Below are 15,496 nucleotides of genomic sequence, written 5' to 3'. Positions count from 1 at the left end.
GTCTGTTTTCCCCCATTCTGGTATCATCGCATTTGTTTCTCTGATCGGTGGACTTTGTCATACGCTGTCGCATCCATGTATCCCTCATCGCATCGTCGCATCTCTTGGCGTCTGTTGGCGCCTCACCTTCCCTTCGGCTTGCTGGCGCGGGCTTCGTGTAGTAACCCAGCTGTATCATACAAGGAATACTAATACTGTAATTACATTACGAGGACGACATTGACGGCATTGACGGTCTTCGGTCTTAAAATTCGACTAGCTTGACACTTGACTAGAAAATCTCTCTGGACGCGCGCTCCGTATGGGACATTGTTCTTCGCCTTCCATGGCACTTTGCTCAGCGTGCCACTTATGGGACGTCGGACAAAGGTCGGGCTTGGGTCGGGCCGCACAATGTCCGTTGCAAGGGTAACGATGTGCAGAAACATTGCCAATAGTCACACATAATACATCAATGAGAACAAGGTGTAGTTGTGCCACCAAGCAGGCCATGAGTTACATCGTCTCCTGTCTGATGGTTGAATGCTGCCCGGTGTCGTTGCGCATTCCTCTCGTGAGCATCAACAGCAGGTTCTCGATGCGGGCCTGCCGATCCTGGATGAAAGGTGAGAGGTGTCTTTCCCATGCGAACGGCACGGCCTGATACGTTAGAACACTTACCTGTAGTTCCTTCATTTCGTCCTTCAGCCGGTTAACGGGCAGATGGCGGACGTCATCGAGCAGCGCTTCCACCTTCTTTATGCTCGCCTCCGCGACGGACGACGGAGATGTCACTCGCTCCGTATCCCGTGCACCCAGGTACAATCTGCTTAGCGGACTCCGTGGCCCGCCAGTTTGGATCTCCCCCGAAGTGGACGTCAATAGCGGTCCCGGGAGCGTCGCCTTCCTCGGGCGAGGCGAGAGGCTCGGGGAAGGTGCGCCATGTCTGCTTCCGCCCCTGTTTATCTGCTCGTGTGGCAGGCTCGCGTGTCGCCTGCGTAGTGGCTCCTGCCTGCTGGAGGGCGGCGGCGACGAGTTTGGCACATGCAGACTCTCGCGCGAGGGGAAGGAGAGTAAGGGGGTCGCAACGTCGTCGTCACGCTCTTCGAACAGGTCGTCGACATCGTCCTGCGGCAAATCCACGTCGAAAATGGCGTCGTAAATTTCTGTCGAGCTGCTCCCAAGCAGGTCCAGAAGAGGTATGTTCTTCATCCTCCGTGTGAGATTAGCGTAGAGATTGTGCACCGCGTCGGTCCGGCTCTCTCTCCATTTCTGCCCTTCTGCCAGAAATCGTTCGTACACTCCGATGACAATCAGAGTAGGGAAAGACTGTAAAGAAATTTCGTAAGGGATCCACGGATGTTCCGAGTGCGAGAAAACGCACAGTCAACTTTATCAAGAACACGTTCGCCGAATGCAAGGCACGGGGAGAGAGCACAAAGCTCAGAGGCCGGAGAATGATGAAGGCAAGGAGGTTAAACGGCGGTTGGTAACTGAAGAGCGCATCCGACTTGACGCTGTGCATGATGTTTTAAGATCAGAGACTTCAGACACGAAGGTGAGCTGCATACCCCTCAATGGTAGAGAGCGCATATTGGAACAGATACTACGCAGGAAGCCCCTGGATGAGCTACCTAGTGCTTGCAAGTTCAGCAAAACCATTTACCTCTTGTTTGGCATTCTGAAAGGCAGGTCAGTTCGTGATGCATCGAGCTCCGTATGAATACAACTCACGGTATCTATCCTGGCGAAAGTATTTGACAATATGGAAATGAGAACTGAACGAATTCCACTACTCAGTCAAATCAATAGCACGATAGCGCGATTGTGGCGCACTCACTGGTTAGTAACAGCGTGTTTGACAGCGCCGCGAAACCGGTCATGAGGATGGGACCGAAGAACGGGTGGAAACTCTCTGCCTGCGCAAAGCTGAGGTAGGTGTTTCCAAACCAGATCTGAACCATAAGCCAAGCGATCTTCTTGACAGTCCATGTCCCGGAGGCTCAAAAATTATCCGAGTTGGCGTCCCGATTGCTAGTTACCAGGAAAATCGGAATCAGGACATACCTAAGCTATGAAGGGTGAAAAGGAGGCCAGAGAAGCAAATCGCAGCGATTCCAATAAAGAACACGAAATCGGCTATCATGGCTCGCAGTGCACTTCAATTCGGTCAGCAGAACCGCATTGGATATATGTATTAAAGACTGACAGTACGACGACGTTGTTCGATACTGCGAAGAAGGCAAGCCTAAAATCAATATGAGCAACATGGTGAATCGAGCATCTCAGGAGCTCGCAGCAAATTGTACCGCGGAAATAAAATGCATGCGCCGCATGCCAGTATGTCAAATGCAAGATCTGAAGAATTAACTACAAAGAGCATGGCTTTCAGCGTCATTGGAGTGACATCGAACAGCAACTCACGGTCGTGACAAATGAGACCTTTGATCCTCAGCGCAAGGTACGTGAAAAAGATGATGATGAAGGATGTATCAAAAACATTCCACATCTAACGAACAGATGTGAACATCAGCTTTCTGTGGGATAAATGCTTTCTGGATACATTCGCTATGTAGACTAAAATTGGACTTCAGTGTCTTGCGCGTCGAAGGATAGAAGCTTCACTTACTACCCCAGCCATGTTCCTTCGATGAGGTGTACTCTGCCAGTGTGAACGCGGTGGCAAAAATCACGAATATGATCTCAAAAGGGTTCATCTTATTCAAGTTTCTGCCTTAGACATAGGTCACACTCTGCGAACCACACAGATACGGAGCACACACTGGATAGACACAGTAGGAAAGAAGTTAACAGCAGTGCAAAGTTGATGAAATCCAGGATGGCTCCGTATTTTGGCACTCGCAGTCTGTAGTGATCGAGGAAGGGAGCTTTCCGGCAGTCATACACCTCAATGGCGCGAGGCTTGTAGTTATCCGCGAGGACAGAATGACTTGAGCGCATCGAGAACACAACCCGTCCCGCGTAGAGGTCATTCACTACGGTTTGAACGACGGGGGAGGATAAGAACGCTTTTGCACCTGTCGCAATAGCCATCTGTCGAAGCGAGCGCACGGTGTTCAATATGTGCAGCATATACCAAATCTGTCTTGGCAAACCTCAAGGGCGCATTGTGGGTCAAACGTCTCGTCGTCACCAACGATCTCTCGGACCTCGTTAATGATATCTGGTGGGGCGCCGGCAAGGGGGCTCCAGCCTGCTGTGAGAACAGCAACTAGACGCAATCGATTCGACGCAAATGTTCCCAAGAGTTTCATGGCCAGGATCTCGCAGAGGCTCGCCCTGGAGTGCATTACGCCGGAGTAGGCGATATTCTCTGCAGCTTCGGACAAGAAGTGAGAGCGCACCACAAAACACGCGTACACGACCGCCATATTGTCTGGTTTCGCATACTTGAATACCAGAGGTCTCACAATGGCGAAGTTGATGTCGGAGGCTGTGAGTTGACTACGTATATAAGGTTGTGTCAGTATGAAACAATCCATGTGAAACATCGACTGGGTACGTACTCCCAGCTCAAGGCAGTATCTGTCCCATCATCTGAGCACACAGAGAAATACAAAGAAGGAAATGAAACTCAATGCACCGATATTTTTCTGCAGAGCATTCGGGTCAGTTTCAAGAAATCGGATGAAGAGCGCTGAACTCACGACGACATCCTTTTTGATACCGGGGATTAGTGGAAAGACTCTGACAGAGGCAAGATGTTCTGGTGTCGGAGAGAGCAGCTGCCTTGTCTGTTCTTCATCCATACCCGTGCTCGCTGTTGTGATGATGGTTTGCAACGGCGTCTGCGCGGTGTGATATCACATGACTTGGGATATCCTTGCGCATGACGTCATTCATGCCCACCGCTGGCCCTCAAAATAGGGATCGTCTCCCATCACAGCTCGATCCGAGAGTAGTACTTTAAGCTGAACCGGACTATGTTCTTGGGTTCATAGTCTGGTTCAGCTTGAAGTTCCCCCTTCACCCTAGGCCTGACCATGACAGAGTATAGTACGTCGATCCAGCAACATATCAGTCTGTCGCCGATAATCGGGATGCAACCACACATATGTGCTGCAGTGCACTTGCCACAATAGTCAGCCCGAAACGTGGGTTTTCCCCTACAAGTAGGTGATTAGAGCCCATCGCGCTGCGATGGCTTATTCCAGAGTTGTCGCAGGCATGCCGCCATCCGCATGTACGACTACGGGCCACTACCAGGCTCCGGCTTCTCCGAGGTTATTGTGCAGCTTGACCGGGAGGGTTATCTGGATCTGATTAAATGTGCGGAAATTTTGAGTGTTGCGAAGGTGACAGTGCGTGCAATTTTACGATACTTCCGGACCTTTTCGAAATACGACGTCACATGTAGGCTCGCCGAAAGCTTGAACACTTGCATGATGGTATCCTCCCAGCGGATCTGATAGAGTCCTATGCAGAAGTGTCAAATGGCGTACCAGTTATAGCTCTGGCCGGTTAGTTTACCATATCTGTCTCTGCATTTGGAGGAGGTTTGCTCAACTGTTTGTCAGAATACCCCCCCCTTTGCCAGTACGACGCAAGGTCGAATACCTTCCACACACCACAGATGGTCCGTGTGCGCTGGTATGATTCTTCGGCGCGCAACAGTTCATATGAGGTGTTCTTTGCACCGCTTGACTGCAGATGCGGCCTCTCCAACCGTGGTGTGCCACTCGGAAGAGTCTGTGTTTTTGATGTCCGCGACAAGAAGCGGTAACTGCACTTGGCGCAAGCGGTACTTGTACGCGGGCGAATTGCCTGCCGTGATGGATCCTGACGGGTTCCTTGCTGTCACAAGCATGGATGTCGGTCTCGATCTGGATGTGAAGCCGCCGCGCAGTGGGCTTCACTATTGGCTTGATATCTTTCATGCATGGACGTCGACGCCTCCTGAGCAGAGGATGGACTGGAGCCGCCCAATTGCATCCATGTATGGGTCTCTTTGACATAGTTTGATATCTTTCTCATATAATTTCAGTTTCATGATAACGTATGATCTCGCTCAAGAAAACAGGACCCAACGCTACGCTGTCATTTTCATATGAAAGCACAACCATCAAATCTTTCGTTTGTTTGGGTGCCTTACGAGTATCATCGAGTCTTCTCTGTGGCTTACCATCACGCACGCTGTTCACTACTCAATCACTCCTATGCCTGACCGTTCTGTCGGTGCATCCCTCTACACTGCGCCTGCCTATAATCTCCCTCCACTTTGATCCCTCTTTTCAGCCACTTCATAGGCATCCTTTGTAGTGTATTTACAGCTTTCTTGAGCGCGAATGCCACAGAACTGAGGTTTATTTGACTCCACAATCAATCAGTATCATGCCCTAACTGGGACCCCTTGCTGGTAATATACCTACATAGAGGCTTACTATGTCCAACGTCAAAGCAGGAGGTAGGCGTTGCGGACAGACACCATCGATTTCTCGAGATCAACCGAGTAGATCACGACAAGCATGAGAATCTGTTATACAGCGTGTGCAGTCACGGTGGAACATGTTCAACCTCTACCAGTACGAGTTCATGCCCTCCAATGTGGCCTGGCCATATACGGGGAGCTGCTTTGGATCCGCGTTGGTTTTGAAGGCATAGCGATCTGTTCGCAGGCACAATTCAGCCAGCCAAATATAATAAACAAATGGAAAGTGAATCTCACAGAGCCTGTGCTCCCCAGCATCGAACGCATATCCGTAGTAATCTTCTCCATGGAACGCCTTGGCCGGCCAGCAGCGTTCCTCGTCATCATTCTCGTCCTCGTCTTCTTCCTCCTCATCCTCGTCCTCACTATCTTCGTCCATGTCAGTATCTTCGTCCTTGGCTTTACCATCTTCATCTTCCTCGCCCCGCCACGCAGGCTCCTCCGCCCACCGTGGAATCCGCGCGCGACGATACTCGTGGTGGTACCCTAGGCGGTCGACGTAGTCGCACTCCGTTGCGGCAAAGAGGGTGGAGTGCGCCGCGTCCCACGCCATAGACCTGACTTCGTTATTCCCCGTTCCAAGCTCGTAGACGACCGCCCGGGCGCGCACGTCCCACATCTTGATCTGCTGGCTCGTCTCACCGCCCGTGAAGACGGCTGAGGGTTAAACACATGGCCAGTGAATTGTGTCAGCGATGTGAGAGAAGGACAAGGAAAGAATAAGAGCGCGCACTAGGAACGCCATCGGGGTGTACGAAAGCGACGCTGGAACAGAACTCCGACTGCTTGCCAGAGTCGAGGGTCAGAACTGGCAAGGGGCGGCGCATGTCGAAGAGGCGTGCATAGCCGTCGTCGGCCGCCGTCGCGAAAAGGTTTGCATCGCCCTCGCTCGTGGAGAAGTCCTCGACGTCCCCACCGTGCCCGAGGTACCGTGAGACGGGCTTCCCTCCGTGCTCCAGATCGAGCGCAACGCAGCCGTACGTGTCGTCCTTCCTTCCACTCTCGCCACACAGCATGTGCCCGGTAGGCTGATGCAGATGCCACACCGAGGGTACATAGGACTCCTCCGCGAACTGGATCTTCGCGTGCGGCTTGCTGCCCGTAGAGCGCTCTACCTCGTCGTTGTCATTGTCGCGCCCGACGTCGTCGATATTGAGCTTCCCCTTGCCAACCCGCTTGCCATCCGCGTGGCGCTGGAGCTTGTCGATGTCCCACACGAGCGCGCTGCCCTTGCCCGCGCGCACGATGCGTCCGTTGGGCAGGACGGCGATTGGACCGCTGTGACTGTCGCTCCGCAGGGTGTGCACAAGCTTGCCTTTGTCCTGCCATGAGAACGACTTGACCCGGTCACTGTCCGCGACGAATATGAGCTGTCGTGCTTCATCCATCGCCAGAGCGTACGCGGTCTCCGCGAAGCCCGGCTCGATCGTCACCGATGGCGCGGAGTCCACGTCGTCTCCAAGGTGGTAATAGTGCAAGACCGGGTCGCGATTCTTCCACCCGCCCGCGGCGACTACCGCCAGGCACGATCCCCCCTGGGATACCGCGATACGGCAGGGTAGGCAGATGTTGTCGTCCGTGACCTCGCAGCGCGCCTGATAGATCAGGTTCGCGAGGGGCGTCGCCTCCGTGACGGAGACGGTGATGCCGGTGCGGAATCGGGACAGACGAGTGGTGTTGGGATGAGGTTGCGCGGACTTCTCCCACCGGCCAGGACCTGGAAAGGGTGAGGGCTTCCCTCGAGGATTGGAGTCGCCTTTCTTAATGTACTTTGCAAAGAAACTCATGAAACTGTCCATCAGACCTTGCCCTGGGGAGGGTCAATTTCATCGATCAGTGCGCATCGAGTGGAACCGAATGAGCATACCAAATGGCATCTCGAACGTGTCCTTCACTAGCGGAGCCGCTTCGTCGTCGTGAGCAAATGACGGCAAGAAATCGAACAAATCAGCCTCCCCGTACGCAGTGGAGACGGCAGAATTGAGAATGTTGTATGCTTTCTCGACGACGGCATCGATGTCAAGAGCATTGCTGGCTTCTGCCTTGCGTACTACGGCGCAGACCTCGCGCAGAAGCTGCACGAAATTTGCGGCGCCGCCGTCGTCTGGGGCGCCTGCATCTTCTTCATCCTTGCCAAAAGCAAAGTTGTCGATGCGCTGTTGAAGAGCTGCCAGCTGGCCGAGCCAGTCAGAAGTGGCCATGGCTACTGTAGATGTCGCTTTAGCGAGAAAAAAAGGGTTGCCACAGGCGCGTCTGAGTCGTCTCGAAGTGGGTGAAATTGAATATCACGGCAATACCCGAGTCGCGTCGCGGAGGCGACGCTCACCTTACTGACGCTCAGCGCTGTGCCGCGTACACTTTTCGCCCCTCTGGAATTGGGAGTGCATCTTCTGGGACTTAGCAGACGACGTCCCTGCAGGTCAAACATGTTTGACTCTTCGAACATCACTGTCGCCTCGAGCGGCCATCGTGACCACCTTGGTCCAGGTCGCAGAAACTTCGGACACACCTCAGGCTGATATTCTCCGTCTGTCTTGGTGCATGCTGCAAGCCTCACCACGGTAGAAGCCAGAACCTCAGAACCATTAGTTCAAATCAGCATGCGCTTTCCTGCCTGAGTCTTCTGCACACACCTATCCGTCGTTCGGTCCCGGTACACTGGGCGGAGAACGACGTTGGCTGCTTCTCAATTATATTCTGTCGTCCCTTTCTGCACACCGGAGACCGGACTCCCGCAACGATGATCTCATGATGGACTTGCCAAGTGGTCTTATCAATTCACAAGGGGCCCTCAGCCTGAAGCTCCTCTGTATCATCTTCCTGTCATCTCGCCTGTCCGCGCACCGCACCGCGATCATGAAGCTAGCAGTGACTGGCTGCCACGGGTACGTTGGCCGGCGTGTCGTGCTCGCCGCTCTAAAGCAGGGCCATTCCGTTGTGGGCATCGACTCTGCACCGATTCAGGATGTCAAAGTGCCACTCGAGCATCTGGAGCACCCGGCCTTCAAGTTTGTCCAGGCCGACCTGCGCAATTACAACGAAACATTTGAAGTCTTCCAAGGATGCGAGGGCGTGGTCCAGCTCGCTTCAATCCCGAACCCAAGGGACTTCATTGCAGACACTCACAACAGGTGCGCATAGCAGCGGACGCTTAAGATAGAACTCAAGAATTGACTGCTTTCACCTATACTAGCAATGTCGTCATCACATGGAACGTGCTGCGCTCGGCTGCAGAAGTGAGTGTCCAATTGACCGTGAAGAGATTTCTAACAGATGCTGGTATCGCAGCACGGCATCAAACGCGTTGCGCAAGCCTCCTCCGTCAACGTGATCGCCCTTGTCTATAGCCTCGGGCCAAAGCTTGATTATTTGCCGCTGGACGAAGACCACCCCTGTCGGCCAGACGAGCCGTACGGCCTGTCCAAAGTGTAACGTCCGCGCCCGCCATCTCCCGTCCTCCCGCATCTCACACACCCGTTGCATCGGACAGCATTTGCGAGCTCCAGGCGGACACGATCACGCGGCGCTACCCATTCATGCGCGTCGCAAGCCTGCGCCTCAGCTGGTCCGTCCCTAATCGCGTCGCAGCGTTGCGCGGGGACCCGATGCGGCGCAAGAACGACCTGTGGGGGTACGTCCAGGAGGATGCCGCAGCGGACGCGTTCCTCCTCGCGGTGGTGGACGAAAGCGGGCGGTGGACCGGGCACGAGCGTTTTTTCATCGCTGCTCCGGACGCCGCGGCGGACGAACACCCGACGGTGCTAAAAGAGAAATATTGGGCGGATGTTCCGATTAAGGCGGGGAAGACGATCGCTGTTGGGAAGGGATTTTTTGATTGTTCGAAGGCGGAGCAGTTGCTGGGGTGGAGACACATGATTCCAGGCGAGTAACTTGTAACCGATCATCCGAGGATGCAATGGTCTCTCTGAGCAGCTGGTTGCAAGACTTCGCCGGCACCACAAACCAAGTCAGATGCATGATACAATTTACGAAGGATGTAGGAAACATTTGTACTTGTAGATTTGTCAAGAAGTATCAATATCGCGTTGACGTCGAACACTTGACGGAGTCGGGTCGGAAATAAGCAAGGAATAAGCGCCACTTTTCTCGGTCACGTGTGCGTGTCTCACTTTCAACTTTCTGCAGAGAGCGACCAACACGACCGCTCACCATCGGCAACTCTTTCTTGTCGTGTATACTTCGTGCCCCCACAACACTTCACTGGAAAGACACTTTTCAGAGAGTTCTGGAGTCGTCAACTGAGCTATTCCGAGAATCCATTTCTTTGCCTTGGCCCAGAAACAGAGTTGTGTGCGCTTGCATCATGTCACGGTCCAATGAACATAATGTATTGACTCTTGCATACTACTGCTCCGGACATGGTGTGTGAATTGGCACTTGACGTCATTGACTTAATGTTGAATATCGCATTCAGGCTATGGCCACGCTACGCGTGTATCCGCGTTCGCATGTCACTTGCTCTGTCTGGATCCTCCGCCAGTTATCCATATCGTCTCTTCAGCGCCAAAACATGTATTTTCTGCAAGTATAGCTAAAGGAGGTAAGCACGTGCATGACATGAGCATCAATATGAGCTGACTATCCGTGGACTTGAAGCCTTGTATCGTTATGCCGAAATAGACCCTGTTATCGTACAACCGCTAGCGTGAGTGCACGTCATGAAGCATTCATTCATGAACTCACTGACTCCTTCAGCTACCGTGTAGACCGCCGAAAAAGCGTAGATGTTTTAGAATCCTTCCTGCAGCAGAAGGACGGTAAATTACTCGAAGAGTCCAGGTGGCTTCTTAGTATCGATGCAGATTGTGTATTGAGCGACGCAGCCTTTCTTGGGTGGTACGTCTGTGTGAGAGATCCCAGAATCGATCTAACTAAGTTATCAGCCTCGCTGCTAATCAAGCTGGTTTACCTTCCGTATTGGTGACCAACTTCTCTTTTGATTCAGTCTACAGTTATCTTTCCACATCATTTGTTGAGGCAACAAGTAGTCTGGTTGTGAATACTCTGCAACCGCAATCTCCACAAAGCCAAGAAGACTCTGAACCAGATGTCCCAATTCTTCTGGATAAATTAGCTCCTCTGGTGGATCAACTCCACTCCGGGTATCGTTGTGCTGATCTCCTTCTACGCCTCCCCGGAGCTATCCCTATACCATCGTTCGCGGTCCATCCCCATCTTCCGTCTGTGGAGTGGGTTGATTCGGGATCTCGCACATTCACCTCCGATGTGCAAGCTCACCTAATGAATCATCCTTCAGAGTATTCCCTCTATTCGAGTTTGACCCCAGGCAATGCGATCTCTCGCACCGTCGTCTCTGCACCGCTCCTGGTGCGGTCTCCGGACTCCTCAATCTATTCGTCCGCAGGTCGCAGCCGCCTCCTCGAGTCAATCCGTGTACCACCACGCCTGCACGATCCGAACCACACGAAGATTCTCATCGTTTCGTTCGGCGGCCAAGTCTTTCACAAACCCGTCTCTCATAGCCGCACTCCATCCGGTGTAGTGACTCCATCCTCCGCCTCCACCTCGACGACAGCCTTCGAGGGAGCCTTCACAAAATCTGATATCCCAGCATCTCGGCGTCCAGAAGGACACGCACAAGCTCTGAAGAATGCCCTTCGTTCCGTCAGCTCGGAGCGCCCTCCTTGCAGCCCAAATAGAGAGACTGGTGATGCGCGGCCTTCTGTCGTTCGTCGGATCAGTGGCCGTCTCCAGCCGCTATCGCAGCTGAACATTGCGGGCGCGCCTCCGGCCACAGTCCCTACTTCGCCGATCCCTGTATCTATTCCCATATTCACTACAGTCACAATACCTCCCTCTCCGGTGCTTCCCAGTAACTCTGCAACGAACGGTGATGGCACAGACACCACGTCTTTAAATGGTGCAATCGAGGACGGCCTCATGCCCCGCCTGCTACCGGACGAATCCTGGATCGCTATCGTGTGCGGCGTGTCCAAAGAGTGGGGGACCGAGGACGGTGACGAGCTCCCTGAGAACTTCTTCGTTGCGCCCAAGGACGTGTACATGCCCGACTTGACTGCCGTCGCGGACGTGCTACTGGGAAAGCTTGTCAGTCGTCTCATATCTATTCGTATTCTACTGACGGCACGCGGAAATCTGACTGTAGGGATACGGCACCGTTTCTGAGTGCGTAGACGCGTGCACGCCCTTCGTTTTCGGTATGTTCATTCAACGAGATCTACTCTCGCGACTGATCAGAGCACTTCACGTGCGACACACAGTCCCCCGCCCGCTCTTCATCGAGGAGCACGGCCTGCGCCTTCTCCTCGACAAGGAAGGAGTTGGTGTTGAGCTTTCACGTTCCTTGTACGAGGTGGGCGAGTGGGCGGACGCCATCGAGGAAGCTTGGTTGCGGGGGCGCACCGCGAAGGAGCGCAAGAGGCTGGTCGGCGAGACTGGCATGCGGAAGAAGGAAGGTGAAGACATGGCTCGGCGACTCGTGGATTGGGTCGAGGCTTGGAAGACGTCCAGAGGTCGTTAATGAAGGTCCTTGCCCCATCACGATTCAGACTACACGGTCTGTACACGGTTACCAGTCATTTCAACAGTTATTGACGGTGCTTCCATGAGGATGCAAGGTCGAATGCGCCCGCTGAGAATACACCCAGATGTCACATACTTTGATTTTACGAGGATGAACGGATACATAGCAATGACGACGCGACCTCATTAGCGGTGATTCAATTGTCACGAATGCACAAAAAGTCGCTGTAATTTGCACATACAGCAGGGATACAGTGTGATGCGTATATTCAAACATAAACCAAAGAAGATTGACCCAAACTGTGGCGCAAGTCAGCTTCCCTCACGATGAGGTACTTATCCAGAAGACCATGAAAAGGTCCACGCCCAGACGGTCGGTCAAGGCTCTGCCCCCCCTCGAGTACAGGATGGGGGCGACGCAACATCATAGCCGGAGAAACAAGAGACAAAGAAGACAAATAATACACAGACGGGAGAAAATCAAACCCATAGGCGAAAAATACCGCGGAACTTGGGGGACTGGTTTTCAGGATACAGGTTACAGCGTTGGCACAGACTTACACTGTCCTTGATTCGTTCCTTGAGGCACCAGTCTTGAATTGTGAGTTTTCATCCATAGACTATCGCCGAGCTCAACAGAAGAGAACTGTCGAATCCACAGCGCCCCAAGCCAGATAGAATGGGCACCCAAGACGTCGCCGGGCGAAGGAAGGAAGAGAACTCGACATGCAACACGATCCGGGGAATGCCAGCAGACACAACGGAGCTGTTCCACAACGCATACTTACACAGTCTGGTCATGTCGCCAGAACTGTAACGAATTTACCACAAGTTGAAGAGCCCAGATACAGTGTCGCCACAAACGAGCCAAAATCCATCCCGGCATAGATACACGAAGAGACCAAGCTGGCGACAGAAAAGCAGTCGAAGCAGAGGTCGTGTCGCCAGGGAAGTCAATGCAGTGGTCGACAGTTGCCGGAGTCCCCGAGCTCAGCCTAGTGAGCGAGCAGAGTCAGGGGCACAATAGCCAATCATAGGTTGATTTAATTGACCATTCCACAGCTTCCCAGCCTTTAAAATCCAAGGAAGGTCAGTGCATGACAGTGGGTTGAACAAAAAACATATACCCAATTTTGGCGCGAGTTGGTTTCCCTTGAGCCGAAGCAACAAGGTACTCGTCCGAGAGCCACGTAGAGGCCCGCACCCGGAGGACATCTGCTTACAGACATCACCGTTCTCGGGTACAAAAGGGGCAAACAACATGATCGTCGGTCGAAACAAATACAATAGTGAAAAGAGTTCGGAACAGATACAAGACACGAGCCAAGACACTGGGAGCGAGGAGAGAAATGCAGCGATAGCCGAGTGTGAGGAGAGTCAGCAGCAGCCACGAATTCCAGAGACGATTCGAGAGAACACCGAGGGAAACCTGAACTATCACAGCCAATGTTGCCAACGGCGGAAGATAAAGGAAACATCGCCGCGGAAATAGGTTAGTGCAATTGTCACCGTTATCGAAGAAAATGCGGATGAAGAAATGTTGCCCATCTCCCCGCAGGGTCGAGCGCGATAGTCAGTCGCCAGAACAGTGAAAGTGGCGTCGCCCGTTGGCAGTCGACTGTGAGCGAGCAAGTGTAAAATAACAATGCTGATAGCATCTAAAGCACTGAATAGCAGCACAAGCATCAGTTGCAGCCTCGCAAAGGAATTTAGGCAGAAATACAGATGGCAAAGTTGTATCAGACTCACAGTTCCTTTGTCGCCACCGTCGAACGGCATTTTTGGGAAGATGACCAGCAAGCGCAGCTGTTACGGGCCGCCCCCGCATCTAATGCAGCGGTAAAGAGTAATTATGTCAGAAGACGAGATTTGGAAGAAAAATTACCTGATGTTCGGCGCGAGTTAGTTTCCCCCGCCGCCAGGAAGCAACAGGGTACTTATCCCGAGGACCACGTAAAGGTCCGCGCCCGGACAGAGCCTGCATCACAAGCACTGCCCGTCCTCGGGGGAAAATGGACTCACCTGGAGGCACTTGTCATTGAGCGATGTTTGATGTTCCGTTTATGGCGGTCTTGTCGCGATTCTATATTTAATCAGTGTGAACGGAGAAGGAGGCAGCATGTTGCCCAACTCAAGACAAGGGAAGGCTCACCAAAGAAAATGAGTTACCGATTCGTAGTCTTAGATATAACGTGCCCTTACATCTACGTTCAATGAACATGCCGCGGTGAATGCGGATAAATGCTGCAGAAACTCGCCGAAACTCACAAAAAGAATGCTCACTACACAAAGAAAGTAAAACAAGTGATCACCGAACATGGTGTGGTGTCGGATTTGTGGTATCGTTCTAAGGGAAATCAAACGAAACAAGTTATGATATCGTGTCACAGCGCTCACCGGCATGTAACAGTAACCAGTCTAAGAGCTAGACAGCCGAGAACAAGTCAAAAAAGCCAGACATTACAGACGATTAACGAAACAGCAAAGCAGCAGTAAACCATCGCCTAGGGTTGCCTCAAGGTAGTCGTCGAAGACTCGAGCGCGGTGCTCAAGAGCCGTATCGCCAGAGTAGATTTGAGCCAACCATGATTGACTTACCTTCGCACAAAGCAGAGCCGCGGCACTATGTCGCCCAAGTTGATCAGAGATAGCCGCAACCGACTTATCTGCACAAACACCACAACCAGTGTGCGCGAACGGCCCCAGCACGGAGTCACCAAAGAACACAGACCCCAGAGCTAGCAAGCGTAGCCCAGACAAGAGAAAAGGAACTTACCTGGAAGCATGAACCAACAATATGCAGCTCCAGACAATGGTTAGCTAAGAAAAGGAGCACATACCTTGATCGAGCCACAAGGTATCCTCCAGCGAACCTCTCCTCTTGAAGACAACCGCAAGGTAAGTGCAACCTGACAGCCAACACCGAGAAACAAGCAGCCTGCCGACCAGACACGCAGAGCTCTACAGTGTGCGGAGGCGAACCTGCCATCAACGGACCACACCGGGTCGTTCCGCTGGTCACCATTGCGAAGAGTGCAGTGCGTACGCTTACCCCGCGATGTTGGCTGATAGTTTGCACCTACCATGCGATAGGGATGACAATGGCCATCCTTGGGCTGGAAGGTCGACCATCGGTCGGTGAACCAAGAAAAGGGGGAAGAACGTGCCTCGAGCACAATTCATGTTTCCACAGGCGAGGGAAATGATCATCCGAATGTCTGAAACGCTAATGAACGGTTAGCAACAAACTATAGATAGAACTAGAAGCAAACCTCGACTTCGGCGCGAGTTGGTTTCCCTCGCCACCTGAAGGCGACGAGGTACTTATCCCGAGGACCACGTAAAGGTCCGCGCCCGGACAGCGTCTGCATCACAAGAGCTGCCCGCCCTCGGGAAAAAAATGACTCACCTGAAGGTTCCTGGTATTGCAATGTGTTTGATGAAGAGCGTAATGGCAGACTTGTTGCAACTACTCTCTTCACGAGTATCCAACGATCTGCAGAGCATCGTTGGTCACCGCACAAGGAGATGGAGTCGGCCACA

General features: G+C 52.8%; 4 protein-coding genes across 4 annotated transcripts; 2 read left to right on the top strand and 2 right to left on the bottom strand.

Annotated features, from left to right (window-relative positions):
- Positions 1–495: 495 nt before the first annotated feature.
- Positions 496–3,749, bottom strand: SCP_1300940 (hypothetical protein; the record flags this gene model as incomplete). Its single annotated transcript, XM_027763391.1, has 18 exons — positions 496–594; positions 661–1,308; positions 1,364–1,496; positions 1,551–1,585; positions 1,646–1,660; positions 1,714–1,757; positions 1,820–1,981; positions 2,047–2,138; positions 2,189–2,227; positions 2,289–2,349; positions 2,404–2,488; positions 2,543–2,556; positions 2,609–2,713; positions 2,763–3,033; positions 3,096–3,444; positions 3,507–3,525; positions 3,584–3,593; positions 3,648–3,749. The coding sequence occupies 18 exons, from the start codon at positions 3,747–3,749 to the stop codon at positions 496–498; spliced, it is 2,283 nt and encodes a 760-aa protein (XP_027619192.1).
- A 432-nt stretch (positions 3,750–4,181) lies between these two features.
- SCP_1300930 (hypothetical protein) lies at positions 4,182–5,051 on the top strand (the record flags this gene model as incomplete). The annotated part of the gene is made up of 6 exons (XM_027763390.1): positions 4,182–4,301; positions 4,358–4,460; positions 4,518–4,576; positions 4,651–4,670; positions 4,718–4,936; positions 4,985–5,051. 6 exons carry the CDS (start codon positions 4,182–4,184, stop codon positions 5,049–5,051), a joined length of 588 nt encoding a protein of 195 aa, XP_027619191.1.
- Positions 5,052–5,516: 465 nt separating this feature from the next.
- SCP_1300920 (predicted protein) lies at positions 5,517–7,629 on the bottom strand (the record flags this gene model as incomplete). Its single annotated transcript, XM_027763389.1, has 4 exons — positions 5,517–5,605; positions 5,666–6,085; positions 6,162–7,238; positions 7,296–7,629. 4 exons carry the CDS (start codon positions 7,627–7,629, stop codon positions 5,517–5,519), a joined length of 1,920 nt encoding a protein of 639 aa, XP_027619190.1.
- Positions 7,630–8,176: 547 nt separating this feature from the next.
- On the top strand, positions 8,177–11,951 carry SCP_1300910 (hypothetical protein; the record flags this gene model as incomplete). The annotated part of the gene is made up of 11 exons (XM_027763388.1): positions 8,177–8,559; positions 8,622–8,664; positions 8,717–8,856; positions 8,919–9,314; positions 9,728–9,810; positions 9,864–9,989; positions 10,046–10,094; positions 10,145–10,285; positions 10,333–11,518; positions 11,577–11,628; positions 11,692–11,951. 11 exons carry the CDS (start codon positions 8,177–8,179, stop codon positions 11,949–11,951), a joined length of 2,859 nt encoding a protein of 952 aa, XP_027619189.1.
- Positions 11,952–15,496: the final 3,545 nt, after the last annotated feature.

Source organism: Sparassis crispa (genome assembly GCF_003851025.1).
Source record: "Sparassis crispa DNA, contig_000012F, whole genome shotgun sequence".
NCBI classification, from domain to species: Eukaryota; Fungi; Basidiomycota; class Agaricomycetes; order Polyporales; family Sparassidaceae; genus Sparassis; species Sparassis crispa.
This window is presented reverse-complemented; position numbering and strand designations above follow the sequence as displayed.